The following is a 17,564-nucleotide window of genomic DNA, read 5'->3' on the forward strand; positions in this document are numbered from 1 at the left end:
CCAAACGTTGTAATTCACAGCCCGCGTTCGAGATACCGAACGGGACGCGTTTAAATTCAAATAGTCCGCGGTTTGGTACCACAAATGCACATTTTTGACATGACGTGCCGGAGCCGTCGACGTTGTCGGAGTCACATAAAGAAATTTGCCAGTAAGCCGCCGACAAGTCGATTGAGCTTAAATAACGTGTGCCACGTAAATTATCTAAAATTGAATTAATGTATGGTACAGGATATGAGTCCTTGACTGTGACGTCGTTAAGTTTTCTGGCGTCTAAACAAAATCTCCAGGAACCGTCTTTTTTTGGGGTCATAACAACGGGGTTAGACCATGGTGATTTAGATGGTGCTATCACGCCCAGCTGAAGCATCCGGTCTACTTCGTCATTTAAAGCCTTCAGTTTAACCGGTGAAAGCGGATAATATCGTTGTTTTATTGGTGGCCCCGTTGTTGTGATCTTGTGCTCTACTAGAGATGTTTTACCCAGACCTCGCTCCTCTGTACTGATTGACTTAAATTCATTTATTACTTTGTCCAATTGAATTGATTCGAGAGGGGAGAGATCATGTTTTGGCACTATGGCACATAATGTTTTTAGTGACTCCGGCCTAAGTGATGTTTTCCTTTTTAGAAGGTGAATATCTTTTAATTTAAAAATATCTATTAATTCTAGTGTTAATATAGAATCCATGCCAAAAATGAAGTCATCAGATACTTCTGGGATTACCATAAACATGATATTATAAAGCATCCCTCTGAAATTGATTGGTAATAGGATTTTACCTATGACCTCAACGACAGAACGGTTTGCACAAGTCGCAGTTGTAGTGTAATTTATTAAATTAAATCCTAAATTTAAGAAATGTTTATGATAATTGTTCCCTATTATACTTAAATTTGCTCCTGAGTCCATTAGACCTGTATATATTCGTTCTCGTACCTCAAAATCAATGTAAATTCGGTTATCTCCTTCAACCGCCTTTACACCAGGAGTCACCGCACCTAAATATAGTGTGTTTGATATTGTTTTGATGGCTCCTGGTCTATCTAGTTTTTTTGGACATTGTCTGCTTCCGGCGCTGGTCTGCCCTTGGCAGGATTACATTTGTGGCAAGTGCTTGTAAGCACATTTTTCTGACCGCACTGAAAGCAAACAATGCCTGGAATAGTGCGGCATTGTTGGTATGAATGTCCCGATTTTTTACATTTTTTACAAGTAAGTTGGTTGTTTTTATTATTTACCTGTCTTTGTGTATTATTGCTCTTGAAATTTCTCTGATTATAAGTTTTAATTTCGTTAATTTGTTTTATTTGTTTTGTTGTTTTGGAATTATTTGTAGACCCAGGTAAGCCTGAATAAGCTTCAAAACGTTTGCCTATAGCAATAAGATTTTGGATGCTATTCGAGTCGTCGACAGCCAACAGGTGTCCATATGATGGCAAAATGTTATGTTTAATTATCTGCAGTAAGGTTGTTTCTGATAATTTTGTTGTGAGCCGCGCATTCATAGTTTGCATCTCCAATATGTAAAAATGTAATGACTGGCCTGGTGATTGTCGGTGCTCTCGAATAGTTTTTTCTAAAGTATAATCATTGTCTATTGATGTAAAAAACGATCTGAAAAGATCTTGCAATTCCGACAACGAGGAGACTCCGTCGCGTATGTGCCTATAGTAATCTAAGGCTTTACCGCTTAGTAAATCTGCAAAACATTTAAGCACTTTGCGCTCCGGAGTGTCTCGGCTACGTCTGTAGTCATCAATCCTAAGGAAGAAGTCGGTGACATCTGAGTCACCTGAAAATTTCAAATTCCACGACCGCAAATGGTCCTCGCGCAATACATGCACGATGCGTTCTGTACTGCCTGTAGTCCCCGTCGTAGGGGTTGTAGTGACTGCCCCTGTTAAGGTTGAGTTGGTTTGACGGACAAGGCCCGGAGCCCCCAAATATGGTAAAATAGACTCTAGTGGTTTTGGCGTGGATGGGCCGGGTAGGTGGGCGTCTGCAGCAGCACCCCGCGGTCGTGTATTGACATACGAAGGATTGAATCCTGTTAATTCACGAGTAGTGGTGGGGGGTTTGCCTTCCCTCTCACCTGTGTCATGGAATTCGTCCCCTTCCTCCTCCGACATGTCGGTAAGATTGCTGCTTTACTTGTGTCAGGGTGTGCACCTAAGTATTATAAGCTAATAACACTTCGGTAGATATATGAAGTATTGAAGTAAACTACCACTATGCTCTCGACTGGAGCGTGGTAGAAAAAATAATTTGTGGCTAAGCGCTATGCTAACTATTCATAGTGTAGCCTAATAATAATTACAATAAATAATAAATTTGCTACTCTGTCACAAGTAAAGTTACAAATTAAATGGTATTGTATTTTTTAAGACCTATAATTGCATTTAATTCTTTTTTTTTAACTGATACCAATTTTATACATTTATCTTATCGCTCTCCCAAGCTCACAGCAACCAGGTTGATATTTAAAACTTTTTTTCGGGCGCCATTGTCGTGTATAAAAAATGATGTTGTTGTTTGTTGTATGAGAAATAATAAGGTTTTTAAAATGTTTAAATAATTAATGGAAATAGTGCCTCTGATAAGATCCGCAGTGAAACATTGGACTATTGGAGTGCAAGGGTCCTCTTATTACTCTAACCTGGTTAATGGGAACTTGATAGGATATTGAAAAGATAAGACCAAATATATGACATGCAATTTAATACAATTCGCTAACTACTACAATGCACTCCGCTTTAGGGCGGGCGCTGCTCGGAATACAATCGGTTTCTCTAAACTGTCGGCGGTTATGGGGTGACACTATAGTAAACCTTAATCTACGATCGCGAGATGAACGAGACGCGGGGTTTTGGCCAAAACCTGGGATAAAAGTCTAGTGCACTCACGGGTACCGAACGTAGCTATCATCCACAGGCCCGCTGGTATTTAACGCAGCAGGCGGATCGCTGACGGTGGGCGACGGGCGTTCCTCAAGCTCCGGCTTTGGCAAGCCCGGGCGAGAACAACCCGCGGCGCTCAGGAGTTCCACAAGAAGAACCCGCGCGATGAGACCTTGGGGTCGTCGGACCGCGGCAAGGCTGTCCGACACACGGCTCGCGGGTCAAGGCCGTGCCCTACGGCTTGATGGTGGCGCCAACGTGATGCGCCTCGGAGCCGATAGGCCACGCAAGTGAAGGGGAGGCCTGTGTGAAGCACCTCGGGATCGCCAGGCGGCACGCAGTCCACAGGCCTTGGAAACTGCGCCCTGCGGTGAAAACCAGCGTCCCCACGACGCTCAGCACATCAGGGAGCGCGCAACGGCGCTCGGAGCAACACGACCGTCGGCCATGCTTGCGCTCGCCGGCGGCACGGAAAGCACTCGGTGGGCTACGCCCTTTTCGCGCACAACACACACACACACGGCGCACTCTACATATATCCCAATCTTCCACCGGCCAGGGCAGGCGGCGGAAGGGGGCGAGGCGGGTTATTTCGATATTCAATTAGGAGCTGTATAAATGCTAGCGTGCCCCAGTACCAACTCTCCATCCATTGTCAATTCTAGCAAAATCCCCAGCCCTCCGTTTCGATCCATATCGACGCATCAAACGTCAAACCAACTTAAACCTTTTCCAAATCATATGGCTCTCGAAAAAATATCAATGCTCCTTAATACTTGTAATATTTTAAGTGGTTAATATTAATTACTAATAATTATATTTCTATCGTACGTTTCCTACCTTGTTTCATTCAGAATACCTTCTTTCCGATGCGGTAACTAAACGCATAGTCTACTCTCTGACAGTTCTCCTGTCAAAATTTCAACCTTTTCACACCTTCATATTCACTATTTATGTTTCATAAAAATTCCGAAAATGATTCTAAAATACTAATTAAATTAGGAAGTGACCTATTTGGGCAGTTTAGGTAGACTAGGAGGATCATTTTGATATGCATGAAGCCAGGTTTGGTTCACCAATCTCCGCGCAATCTGGGTGACAAGTTCCGTTCAAGTGGCATACTCTTTAGACTTGTTTCTTCGAAACCAGCTAACCAGGAGGCAGGATATGCTAAACAACCTACAGCTGAGGAGGTACATTATAGTTTTACATAAGTGTCATACTCTGGTGTATGTTATTTTGTTGGAAATGCGACAGTCATGTTGTACCGGTTATCTTGTATGGAAAAACATGTATTTATCCTAGGCAAATACGTAGCATCGCTACAATGTAGGTACTGTAAAACGTTGTACGATACACGTGCGAATAGGTAATTAGCAACTCGTGTAGATTTAAAACGATATTTCAAATTTCCTCTTTTCCGCACTTGTATCGTAATTCGTAATTACATTACTACAGAGGCCGTGAAGTAAGGGATTGCAGGATTGCGGTAGACGGCTGAGTCGTAGACGAGGCCGGATAAAGCGAGTCTTGCAATCTCTGTTCCGGCCAAGGATTGTATTAGTGCTTTTCTCAAACATTGCATAAAAAAAATTTAATAAATTAAAAACGTTATAAGAAAATATTATAATTAAAATAACTACTAAGTAATGAAGGAAATTATTTATTTTAGGTTGTAAAGTAGAAACAATTGCTTCATAAGTCAGAAACGCGCATGTGACACCCTTAATATAGCAACATCCATAGATTACGAAAACCACTTAGCGTTGCTTGTTAGTCTCTATAGGCTACGGTGGCCAAAATCGAGAAAACAACTGTCTAAAAATTTAATTTAGCGCGGAGCAATTACCAGGACCTCATGAGTTACGAGAAGGCGTTAAGAGAGCTATTACATTTCGGGGTTGAGCGAGTTTAGGTATTTTACGCGCTGCGGCAGGCCGTGCGTGCTCAGTATGCCGATTCCTTCTACCACACTCGCACTACAATGATGGATTAAACATTCTTGATCCTTCGCGAAGCATATTGAAATCAACCATAACAACACTAACTGTACTTAACTTTTAAAGTCCTAAAACTGTTATTTGGTAAGTACGAAAATACTAAATGCAGTGCAAATGTACATAGGGGCTGTTCATAAATTACGTCATCTATTTTTGACGATTTTTGACCGGGGCCCCACCCCTCAAATCATCCAAAACTCATGCTTCGGATGACTCTGTTTCCTCCTACGTCATGCTACATCATCCGATCTCCAGACCCCCCCCCTCCTTCCATTTGAAACGACGTAATTTATTAATAGCCCCATACTCGTACTTATGAAGGTATATTACTCGAAAGAAATTATAGGTACTCGCTTATTTACATGTTTCGTCATTGCATTTGGTACCTATAGGTTGTAAAGTTTGTATCAACGAGGGTTTAAAAACGAACTGGTATGACCACATTCCGGCTCCATCATCAGACCTTGAGTACTATCTTGTGTCAAAGATCTTGTTGAGACAAATCAAACGAGCCCAAACACGAAGTGGTTTAGTTGCATGGTTGATTGGTACCGGTGACCACCTTCCGGCTCCATCATCAGACCTTGAGTACTATCTATCTTGTGTCAAAGATCTTGTTGAGACGAATAAAACGAGCCTAAACACGAAGTGGTTTAGTTGCATGGTTGATTGGTACCGGTGACCACCTTCCGGCTCCATCATCAGACCCTGAGTACTATCTTGTGTCAAAGATCTTGTTGAGACGAGCAAATGAGCAACTTCATGTCTTCATTTCATGATATTAACGCATACATTTCGAAGTATGTTTGAGAAAATAACAATTTTTTCTCAAACATGCAATGAAATGTCGTCGCTCCGGGCGTTATATCAGGCTTCGAAGTATCACGTTTAGGGCGGAGCAACTCCAGAGAACTGTAAAGGAATTTCATACAAAATTGAACGCCTATACTGCAAAACGTAATTCAAGACCAAAAAAAGTATGACAATGTTGCCACTGCAATAATTTGTTTGTAAAATTGTAAATTCCTTTTGATAAATAATCATGTTAAGATAATTTATTCATTAGTAATTTTACTCCTACTATTTAAAAAAGTACTTTTAGTTACTTATTTGTACATAAATACAAGACGCGCTAGTAAAAAAGTGGCAACATTTCTTACTTTTTTTGGTCTTGAATTACGTTATCTAGAGCGGCTACCGCGAAAACCGAAATTCGCAAATTGCGGGGATCTTTCTCTTTTACTCCAACGAAGGCGTAATTAGAGTGACAGAGAAAAATCCCCGCAATTTGCGAACTTCGATTTTCGCGGTTATAGCCCAGTTTAGGCGGCCGGGAAGTAATAATTAAAGTATTATTTTAATCTTTTACCTTCTAGTTTGCGTTTTTGTCCTGAGACTCCTCCAGCAGAAACTACTGTAACATAACATTATTAAATTATGTACTTGCCTTTATTCAGTTTAAGAATAAAAAGCGGCAAAGTGCGAGTCAGACTCGCCCATGAAGGGTTCCGTACCAGCGAGTAACATAATAAAATTGCGGTTTACGATTTATGACGTATTAAAAAAAAATACTTACCAGGCCTCGCTCAAACCAATTTTCGGTGGAAGTTTGCATGGTAATGTACATCATTTTTTTTTAGATTTATCATTCACTTATTTTAAAAGTTACAGGGGGGGACGACACACATTTTACCACTTTGTAAGTGTCTCTCGCGCAAACTATTCAGTTTATAAAAAAATGATATTAGAAACCTCAATATCATTTTTGAAGACCTATCCATAGACACCCCACCCGTATGGGTATGATGAAAGAAAAATTTTTGTGTTTCAGTTCTAAGTAGGTATGGGGAACCCCCAAAATTTATTGTTTTTTTGTGTGAAAATCTTAATGCGGTTCACAGAATACATCTACTTACCAAGTTTCAAGAGTTCTTACAGTTTCGGAAAAAAGTGGCTGTAACATACACGGACAGACAGACGGACAGACAGACGGACAGACAGACGGACAGACAGACGGACAGACATGACGAACCTATAAGGGTTCCGTTTTTTGCCATTTGGCTACGGAACCCTAAAAAAAGGTAGCAAATTATGAATACTAATAAAATTTTAATACCTATTTCTGAATGATGTGGTGTCATTTTATCAGAAATCTCGTAAGTTGAGGTCGATGGCACACTGTTTGGGTCATAACCCTTATTTCGTTTTGAATTTGTGGAATCATCATCTTCACCTTAAACAAGGTTGTAAAATTACGTTATATTCAATTCAAACGAAAGTCAAAAAATAAAAATATAATTAAAGTATTATTTTTATCTTTTACCTCCTAGTTTGCGTTTTTGTCCTGAGACACTTCCAGCAGAAACCACTGTAAAGCCCGCTCCACACTCGTGCGCGAATCGCGGCGCGAAGCCGCGAACGCGAGTCTGGAGTCGATTTCGCATATCAGCGAACTAGACTCCACACTCGCGTTCGCGGCTTCGCCCGCGATTCACGCGCATAGTCTGGAGGGCGCTTAACATAATCAAACATTTTAATTTACTTGCCTGATTTTAGTTAAAGAAAAGCGGCCAAGTGCGAGTCGGACTCGGCCATGAAGGGTTCCGTACCAGCAAGTAACATAATACAATAGCGGTTTACGATTTGGTAATGGTAATGTACATCATATATATTTTTTAGATTTATCATTCTCTTATTTTGGAAGTGTCTCTCGCGGCTCGCGCAAACTATTCAGTTTAGAAAAAAATGATATTAGAAACCTCAATATCAATAGACACCCCACACCCATATGTTGATGAAAAAAAAATTTTTGAGTTTCAGTTCTAAGTATGGGGAACCCCCAAAATGTATTGTTTTTTTTTTTCTATTTTTGTGTGAAAATCTTAATGCGGTTCACAGAATATATCAACTTACCAAGTTTCAACAGTATAGTTCTTATAGTTTCGGAAAAAAGTGGCTGTGACATACGGACGGACGGACAGACAGACAGACATACAGACAGACAGACAGGTATGGCGAATTCATAAGGGTTCCGTTTTTTTTGCCATTTGGCTACGGAACCCTAAAAACCGGGCAAGTGCGAGTCGGACTCGCGCACGAAGGATTCCGTACCATAAAGCAAAAAAAAATGGAAAAAATTCAAAAACAAAACGGTCACCCATCCAAGTACTGACCACCCCGACGTTGCTTAACTTTGGCCGTTTTTTTTTGCTTTTTTTTGTTTTTTTTTTTGCATTATGGTACGGAACCCTTTGTGCTCGAGTCCGATTCGCACTTGCCCGGTTTTTCAAACTCTGGAACAATAGGGAATGACGATAGAATTTCGTCCGAGAGGGGCGCCTTGAGATTTAGGCTTGGTACCGCATTCCTTTTTAGCCTGTTTCCATTTTTGTTGAAGGCAGTTGGAAGAAAATGATCTCCACAAATAAATTTATTTTCGTTTAATCTTTGTATGGGTAAATATACCAAATCTTCGTTGCCGGTCAACTTTACCCATAATCGACATCTGAAATAAAGGGATTTTCGACAAGTTGTTCGCACACTATTCGTGTCCTTAGGTTACCTAGTTTTTTACAAGAAGAACCTATTCACAGAATGTTTTCGTTTTAATCAAGGATTGTAAACGATAAAAACTGCTCCAAACTAATTAAATTAGTATCTGGTAACGACTCAAAATGAAAATATCGCATAAAACATCAGTTTATCGACCTGTTGGGGTCAAGCGGAAATCTCGCCAAAAATATATCAGACGTTAATCTTCTTACACGCCTGACCCCACAAACTTCACATTTTCGCAAAGATTTGCCCCCCATTTAAGTAAAAGAGAAAGTTATTTTGTCTTATACTCAAAAATAATCACTTAATATTACCGCTGTCACGAAAATTTAAAATGACGGTTGACGTTTTACCGATCATACCAACCTAAAGAAAAGTAAGTATAATACGACTAAGTTGAAAGCAAGTATGGTATGTGCTACCAAAATGCAACAACAGTCATTTTAATTCGATAAGATTATTTCTATGCCTCAATGTTGGTAACAAGTACGTTCATAGTTTATCATAGTATGGGGTGTCGATGGGCTGGTCGATTTATGTCATTCATTCAAATTGTTTGCGGTTTTTATGGGGTTTATTTTAAATAATATTAATAATTTCTATGCTGAGTGAGGTTCACAAACTATTATTTAAGCTCGTAAATAATTACGACAATGTGCGAAGTCGACGTGTAGCGTTGTATAATGAAAAAGTGCAATGTTTACAACTTCTAACCAAATGTAAACAAAATACGAGGTTGGTGCTCTATAAATATTTTGATACTTTAAGTACTAGTTCTAACATTTGCCGATTACTTTGATTAAGTACGTGAATTTATTAATGCCTGAATCTCATAAATAGGACAAGTGTATAAAGAAACGGATAAATTAAAAGTTCTGAAAAATATCTATAAAATCTAAATATTGGAACGTAAACATGTGTGTTTGTCGTTGACTGTACTTTAAATAGTGGTAGAAATTATGTGAGCTGACTTTGAGTGCACTTAAACGTTTATTTAGCTTATTTCCTTAGGTACCTTATTTGTGCACAGAATATCAAAGATATTGTCTAGTATCAAAACTATAATTCCTACTACACAAAGTGTGACCAGCCCAAGATTTTTTGAATTTCCCGCCAATAATTTAGGTAAAATTTCAGTAGCCAGACTCTAGACGTGTGCTAGAGACTTGGAGGATATAACCAATGGAGACGCCATGTCTAAAATTTTCAGTACAAAATAGTCTGCCGTTTTTTGCGGGGGAGGGGCACATCAAATGTATAGGTACGTCATGTCAGATAAACGTCAGTCCATACATATGGTTGACATGAGGTTGACCATTGGCCGCCTATTTTCGACAGAGGGGAACGCCTGTTAATGGCGGCTCCATTGTTAATTACTCCGAGGCTAGAGATGATCATGTCCTTATAGAGCAAATAGTAAGTATATCACCCGTAGGAGGAAAAAGGATATTGAACCGTATGCTCATGGCCGGTTTTATTCTTGGCAGAATAGTGATCCCTTTGCCTATGCAAAATATGACAGTCAAGAAAATTAAACGAAACGTCACTGTCAGTCACGTCAGTCAATACTTCCATTGTCATCGTGATCTGGCCACGGAATTAATACTTATAATTCTATTTTTTAAGTTAAATTGTTCAAACTGGCATCGAGAAGAATACTATTCGTGGGCTACCACAACTTCTCACCGACCGTGGCATATCGGGCCAGCTGCAATAGGTTATGTTTTGTCCATTCTAACTAGTCTTGGTTTACATCAAAATTTACGCTTTTATCAGTAAAATTGTTTGTTATTAACCACATATAGCACATAGTTCTCACTGTAAAGACACTCTAAACACCTACGTTGCTTGTGTGTTGTAATAATACTTATTTAGCGAAGTTTTTCCCTATTATATTATTTAGGTAAGTTTTTTCTTGGTTTGTCCTTGACTATACAAAATTATAGTAATATAGCGTCACTAACTTATTGATATGTCCTTAAAATGCAGTCCAACTTAGTCATATTAGCGCACCTCGTAGGTAAATAATAACTTTGATGGGTTTTATTCAATATTGATACATTCCCATCTATGTATTATGACATCAGGCCTCCTACATGCTTGTGACTGAGTCATTGCTCAAATCATATGTTTCTAGCACTGTTTTGTAAGTTTATTTCCACATTTTATAGTTCGTTTTTTTTTGCATTAGAAAGAACTTCAAAGAAGGTAAGTGAACTTGACATGTCTTTTAATAGAATAACGCTTTTTAAAAGTCAGTAACTATTACTTATGAAAGCAGAAGAATATAAATGATTGTATTAGATTCATAATTGTTACATATTTGCCGTTAACTTATTTTTAAGATGTGTTTTTCAATTAAAAGACACATCAAGATTGTTTACCTTATTTCTAATGTTTAAAAAAACGAACGTTTATTAATTGTGTCAGAAAAGGACCGTCAGCGCAGGTAACTATGGTCCTTAAGTACAACTATGGTCCAGTTTTTAACGTTGATTCTTAACAAGCCTTTATGATTTGTACTTGTTACATTTATTTTGGAGCATAGATACACTAATGTATTATAATTTTATTTATATATTTTTCTTCTTAGGCTAGGTCATTCATGACATGAATATAAAAGTAAAATACAAAAACACATAAAAAACAATAAAAAATAAGTATAAACACATGATAAAAATCCTAGCCTTGGGTGCCGCCAGCAGCAGGGCAGGGCCCAAGCAGGGCCGCAGAGAGAGGAACCGGCGGACTATCCAAGATCAGAGCGGAGTCCAAGATCACCGCCTTCGGCATCTGACCCTTGATCCAACCACCTTATTATTATAATTTTTATTTTTTATACACTAACGCTTTTTCTGTATACTCAACATAATTTGAAAAATACTTTTCCTGGAACTTGAATTTGGACCGTAGTTGTAAGTTGTGGACTCAAGTTACCTGATTTTACGGTACATGTTCAACCCTTAAATTTGTTTGTCAAATTTGAACCACAGACAAAACATCCTCCAGACTTAGCATAGTCGCGCTACCCCCTCTGCCACGCATACGGTAATTTTACTCCATGTTCGAGTCAAAAGTGTCTTTGTATGACGTCCGTGAACTCGTCCATTGTTTGAACGGACCAATCACGGCACGGGACTTCGCTGACCTCGTCCCGCGCACCCCCGCATTTTTGGCATCATCGGTTGCATGATTTTGCTCTAAACTCCGTCTAGAGGATTCCTAGTCTATGGTTTGAACACTCTTTACATGTCGTGGCGTTGGCATGCAACATACCGTGGTTGAACGTCCTGTGTTAACTACAGACATGTTTAACTTTGAACATACCTATTTGAACCTTGAACAATGTTGTTCAAGCTTGAACACGCCATAACAGCTATGTGTCGCGGCGCAGGCAGTCAGTTTTTAATTTTTTTTTTTTTTTACTTTTAATATCCGTTACACAAGCATTTCTATTATTTTTTGCCATTTTATATATTGTGACCTTTTATCCACTTTTGTGCTATTTATAGTCAGGATCGCGAGCCATCCTTATAGGAGAAAAAAAGTGACCTAAAATTTCCATAAATTTTTCAAATTTTCTTTTTTATTACCGCCATATATAGGAAATGGTAACACAATAGGAAAAAACTCAGGGACATTTTTTTTTATCCCATTAGGATCGAAAGAGCTCGTGTTTCTGACAATGAGTAGAAATATAAGAAAAGTGGCACAAAAGGTCACAATAAATAAAAATGGCAAACAATAAAACGCTTGTTTGAACTACCCGCTCCTTACAGCTACGGCTTCGTGTCGCGGCGCAAGCACTCCAACATGACGTCGGCACAATGCGCCCCGCGGCAGCCCCCGGGCCGGCACGGGAGCCTCGGCTGCTCCGGAAGCCCCGGCACGCCGGGTCCTGCGGTTACGAAGCGTTATGATGATATAATAAAATCGCAAGAAGATAAGAGAGAGTACAGGTAAACTTTTCTCTTGGAATTCCAATATATATTACCCATTGCATTTAATTTTTCGGTATGTGTTTAGCACCTGCAGGAATATGAGGATGATATGTTCCCTAGTAGTCCATACTCATTTTCAAAATGAACCTTAAGGCCGAACAAAAAGCACGCATATTTGACCAATGTATCCTGCCTGTTCTCACTTATGGAGCTGAAAGGGGTCCCTTTGTTTCCCATAAAGTTTTAAGTCATAATGTATGGGTCTCTATTGTTTCCCAAATAGTTTTAAGTCATAATGTATTGTTTGTCCGAATTTTCGTTAGTCATAATTGGTTTTTCTCGGAAACGCGTAACTTTTCAGGATTGCCATAAAACAAACCTAACCTAACCTAACCTAACCTATCTATAGAATAACCTTACGAAAATCCTGAAAAGTTAACGGTTTCAGTTTTATGACTAACGATAATATGACAAACAATACATTATGACTTAAAACTTTATGGGAAACAAAGGGACCCCGGGCGGGTCATATAGCACGAAAGACCGATTCGTGGAGTAAACGACTACTCGAGTGGCGACCATGGGGGGAAGAGCGTCCTCAAAGTAGACCCAAGGTGCGTTGGGACAACGACATCAAAAGGACTGCGGGGAAGAAGTGGTTCCAGGTTGCACAAGACCGTGACAAATGGCGTAAAATGAAGGAGGCCTACATCCGAAGGGTAGAAAAAGGTTAAAGAGAGAGAGAAGAGAGAAAGTCCATAATCATATAATATAGCCCTTTTCTTTATTATTATTAACCAAAATCGTATATTGTATTGTGTCGTATTGTTCCAGAGGCCTGGAGCTCTCGAACCGATTGAAAGTCCTCCTGGTGAGTGACCCCACCACCGACAAGTCGGCCGCCGCGCTCGACGTTAATGTCGGTACGTTATGCAAACTGTATTTAAGTATGTTACCTGTTATAGTTCGTAGGTTTCAAATAGAGCCCGACGGCTAATCCTATTGTCTATTGTTAAGTAAAACCGCCGTGCCACGTGCCACAACCATATGCCTGCATAAAAATACGTACTTCGATTACTGAGTGCCAGCGAGTCGAACGCTACAGAACCAGTCTAAAATGTGTCATCGAGATGCGTAACAAAGGCGCGTTATCGGAGAGCGCACCTACACTGGTTTTTTGAGCGTTGGACTAGCCCGCGCTCAGGTGCCAAATAGAATAATGAAGACCCTTTTTTGCAGGCAGGTAGCACGTGCGGTTTTACTTAACAATAGACAATCGGATTAGCCGTCGAGCTCTATTTGAAACCTACGAACTATAACAACTATTCAATCGGCGACGCAGTTCTCTGACTTATTTTGAACCTTATTGAATTGAGATAAAGCCTAACGACTGGTCAGGTAAGTGTATTGCTGATAGTACCTACTTATACCTTACACGGTAGATTAAGGAAGATTGTGGAGTGCTACCGTTCGCCAACAAACTGTCATGCAGTTTCGCGAAATAATGTGTGTAATGTATAAAGAAAAAAAAAACATCGAGTGCTACTGTTCGCCAACAAACTGTCATGCAGTTTCGCGAAAAAATGTGTGTAATGTATAAAGAAAAAAAAAACATCGTTACAACCGCAGTCACATCTCTATAGGGGCGTTAAACCGTATATATTGGTCTCGCCATTTAGAGACCGGTCACACACAGAACAATATGTATTGTCATTTTAAGTTTAAAAAGGCTACCTGTTTTCCTCGATTTTTGATAAGTTTTGAATCGTATCTCCTACTTTTGCACTACAGATAGAATTACAAGGCAAACGGCTATCGGTTCTTCAAGCTTTTATCTCCATTTTTGTCTACCGGATTTTGAAAGAAATGAATACCTACTTTATTTTTTATTTTTTAAAACATTGTCTAAAAACACACTTTTTTCGTATCTCAATTGCTTTTCGTCTTTGACGTCTCTAAAACTAAAAACGTGTCTTTAATTTTAAACTAACTTGTAAGAAATATAAATTTGAAAATGACTTTACTTATTAATATTAAGAGATACTGATTTATTGGATGTTTAATTCACAGGTTATTTGAGCGATCCGGAGGAATTGCCAGGCCTGGCTCATTTTTGCGAGCACATGCTGTTTTTAGGAACAGAAAAATACCCAGAGGTGAGGCATAATTATATTGCTACTTATTTCTAAGACTAGTATATTTGAACACCCTTGTTCAACCTTGAACACCTTTGTTCAACCTTGAACACCCTTGTTCAACCTTGAACACCCTTGTTCAACCTTGAACACCCTTGTTCAACCTTGAACACCCTTGTTCAACCTTGAACACCCTTGTTCAACCTTGAACACCCTTGAACCCGCAATTTTTAATTCTTTTTTGCGGTGGTAGGGTGGGACTGGGAACATTAATTGCAAGTAATAAATACGCAAATAAGTATAATGGGTTAGCACTGATTGACTAGCACGTTATCTATTTGCGGATTAGCAAAATAATATTTTGATTTAGATTAATATGGATTCCGCAAAGTAACGCCTGATTCTATTCACAATTTTTAAGGTTCCGTACCTAAAGGGTAAAACGGGACCCTATTACTAAGACTCCGCTGTCCGTCCGTCCGTCTGTCACCAGGCTGTATCTTGTGATCTGTGATAGCTAGACAGCTGAAATTGTCACAGATGATGTATGTACTGAAAACAGAATAAAATAAAGATTTAAGTGGGGCTCCCATACAACAAACGTGATTTTTGACCGAAGTTAAGCAACGTCGGGCGGGGTCAGTACTTGGATGGGTGACCGTTTTTATAGATAATAGTACGGAACCCTTCGTGTGCGAGTCCGACTCGCACTTGGCAGGTTTTTTATTTATTTTTGACGCATTTTTTTTCATATTGCAGGAAAACGAATATAACAAGTTCCTCTCTGAGCACGGCGGCTCCTCGAACGCGTCTACCTCGTCCGACCACACGACGTACTATTTCGACGTGCTGCCGGATCATTTGGGGAAATCTTTGGACATGTAAGCGCAAACGCACTATAGTTCGTTTTTAGCATTAGAAATAAGGTAAACAATCTTGATGTGTCTTTTAATTGAAAAACACATTTAAAAAAAAATTACGGCAAATACGTAACAATTATGAATCTAATACGATCATTTATATTCTTCTGCTTTCATAAGTAATCGTTTTTGATTTTTAAAAAGCGTTTTCCAATTAAAAGACATGTCAAGATAGCCTACCTTCTTGCATCAAGTTATTTCTAATGCTAAAAAAAAACGAACTATAGCATACAGCCCGTTCAAGCTTGAACAGTCACAAATACATTCGTTCAACTCCAAATACATTGATTTTATTTATTTTCATTTATTCACCATAAAGGTATTTTCATTTATTCACCATATTTATTGTCCATAAATTACGTCATTGATTTTTGACGATTTTTGACCCCCCCCCCCCCTATAATCATCCAAATATCATGCTTCAAATGACCCCATTTCCTTCTACTTCATGCTACCGTCATCCGATGCCCAGACCACCCCCCCCCCCCTAAATTGAAATGACGTAATTTATGAATAGCGTCCTACGACAGTGTTGCCACAATATTCATATTATTCTTAGGTTCCGAATATGGTAAGTTATTTGATTAGCGTTTAGCAAGTAACTGTTGTCAATCATAATAATTATAAAAAATCCCTTCAATAGCCTATTTAACATTGTGCAAAGTTATTCATGTCAATATTACAGTTTAAATATTCGGTCACAGAGTAAAAGGCATGCTTTCTGGAATAATTACATATTTTATTTTTAAAACTATGTATATTCAACTCCAAACAGATTTTTTTTAACTCCAAATACATTTGTTCGACTCCAAATACATTTGTTCAATTCACAAGCATTAGGGTGGTTCACGTTTGTATGGGAAATATTCCAACTCTAGCTAGAAGAAGCGGCACCCCCTCATTTTGTTACACTTGTTATGTAGACAAAATACGCCAAGTTTTGTAATCTTATCTCAACTACTAGGGGGTGCTCAAACACTTTGAAATTTTTCAAAGTTGTATGAAATCCAAAAAAATCAAGTTATTATTTTATAGATTTTTACGTAAGTAGTAGTTTTCATATTATTTGAAAGTGCGATTTAAAAGTTATTTTATGTAAAAAAATATTTATATTTCTATTTTTTAAGATTTTTTTTAGGGGAAATTCAAAAAATCTTACTATTGAAAAATTATAAAAAATAGAAATAAAAATGTTTTTCTACTTCAAAATTTATAAATCACATGTGCAAATAGTGTGAAACCAGATACTTAAATAAAATTCTGAATAATAAATACTATTTATTTTATTTCATACAACTTCGAAAAATTTCAAAGTGGTTGAGCCCCCCTTGTAGTTGAGATAAAATAACGAAACTTGGTTTATTTTATCAGCATAATAAGTGTAACAAAATAAGGCGGTGCAAATAAAAAAAAATGTTTTTTGAACCACCCTAACAAGCATCTACATTCAACTTTGGGTTCACATTTATTACAGTTTCGCCCAGTTCTTTATCGCGCCTCTGTTCACGGAGTCGGCGACGGGCCGCGAGCTGAGCGCGGTCAACTCTGAACACGAGAAGAACACATCATCCGACACGTGGCGGCTCGACCAGCTGAATAAGAGCACGGCGGATAAGAAACACCCATACCACAAGTTTGGCACTGGTAAGATGACTATTATAGGGCGTGCATGAACTGTAGGGGGCAGCACAGGAGCCCCCTGATTATTGGTGCCACGTGTAAATGTTGATTTTAAGCTTCCAAATTAGATTAAGTTGACATTTGTTTTAACGTTGTTATTATAAGAAGTGACATGTATAATTATAGATTTATTAGCATTTTATATTATTATTATTATATTATAGGACATTCTTACACAGATTGACTAAGTCCCACAGTAAGCTCAAGAAGGCTTGTGTTGTGGGTACTCAGAAAACGATATATATAATATACAAATACTTAAATACATAGAAAACACCCATGACTCAGGAACAAATATCTGTATCATCATACAAATAAATGCCCTTACTGGGATTCGAACCCAGGACCATCGGCTTCGCAGGCAGGGTCACTACCCACTAGGCTAGACCGGTAGTCAAAGATAAGAAGTAAGTGTCCCTGTGAATGACACTA

The 17,564-nt window shown here is 38.7% G+C and overlaps 1 protein-coding gene and 1 long non-coding RNA gene across 3 annotated transcripts in view; one reads left to right on the plus strand and one right to left on the minus strand.

Moving 5' to 3' along the window:
* Positions 1 to 5,194: 5,194 nt before the first annotated feature.
* Positions 5,195 to 7,283, minus strand: LOC134676471 (uncharacterized). 2 transcript variants are annotated; one of them, XR_010099936.1, is made up of 4 exons: positions 7,225 to 7,270; positions 7,018 to 7,134; positions 6,271 to 6,315; positions 5,195 to 5,813 (listed from the first exon to the last, which is right to left on the minus strand). It is a non-coding gene; the product is annotated as an uncharacterized LOC134676471 (long non-coding RNA). The 2 variants fall into 2 exon arrangements; XR_010099935.1 differs by having other exon boundaries at positions 7,018 to 7,283.
* A 2,661-nt stretch (positions 7,284 to 9,944) lies between these two features.
* The window catches only part of LOC134676301 (insulin-degrading enzyme), a 55,319-nt gene continuing 47,699 nt past the window's right edge, over positions 9,945 to 17,564 (plus strand). Inside the window, exons 1-6 of the mRNA XM_063534676.1 lie at positions 9,945 to 10,173; positions 12,236 to 12,415; positions 13,232 to 13,320; positions 14,468 to 14,553; positions 15,292 to 15,413; positions 16,927 to 17,096. Of these exons, the coding sequence (XP_063390746.1) occupies positions 12,270 to 12,415; positions 13,232 to 13,320; positions 14,468 to 14,553; positions 15,292 to 15,413; positions 16,927 to 17,096 (613 nt within the window). The 5' untranslated portion in view covers positions 9,945 to 10,173; positions 12,236 to 12,269. The remainder of the gene's footprint in view (positions 10,174 to 12,235; positions 12,416 to 13,231; positions 13,321 to 14,467; positions 14,554 to 15,291; positions 15,414 to 16,926; positions 17,097 to 17,564) is intronic.

This window comes from Cydia fagiglandana, chromosome 24 (assembly GCF_963556715.1).
Source record: "Cydia fagiglandana chromosome 24, ilCydFagi1.1, whole genome shotgun sequence".
Lineage (NCBI taxonomy): Eukaryota > Metazoa > Arthropoda > Insecta > Lepidoptera > Tortricidae > Cydia > Cydia fagiglandana.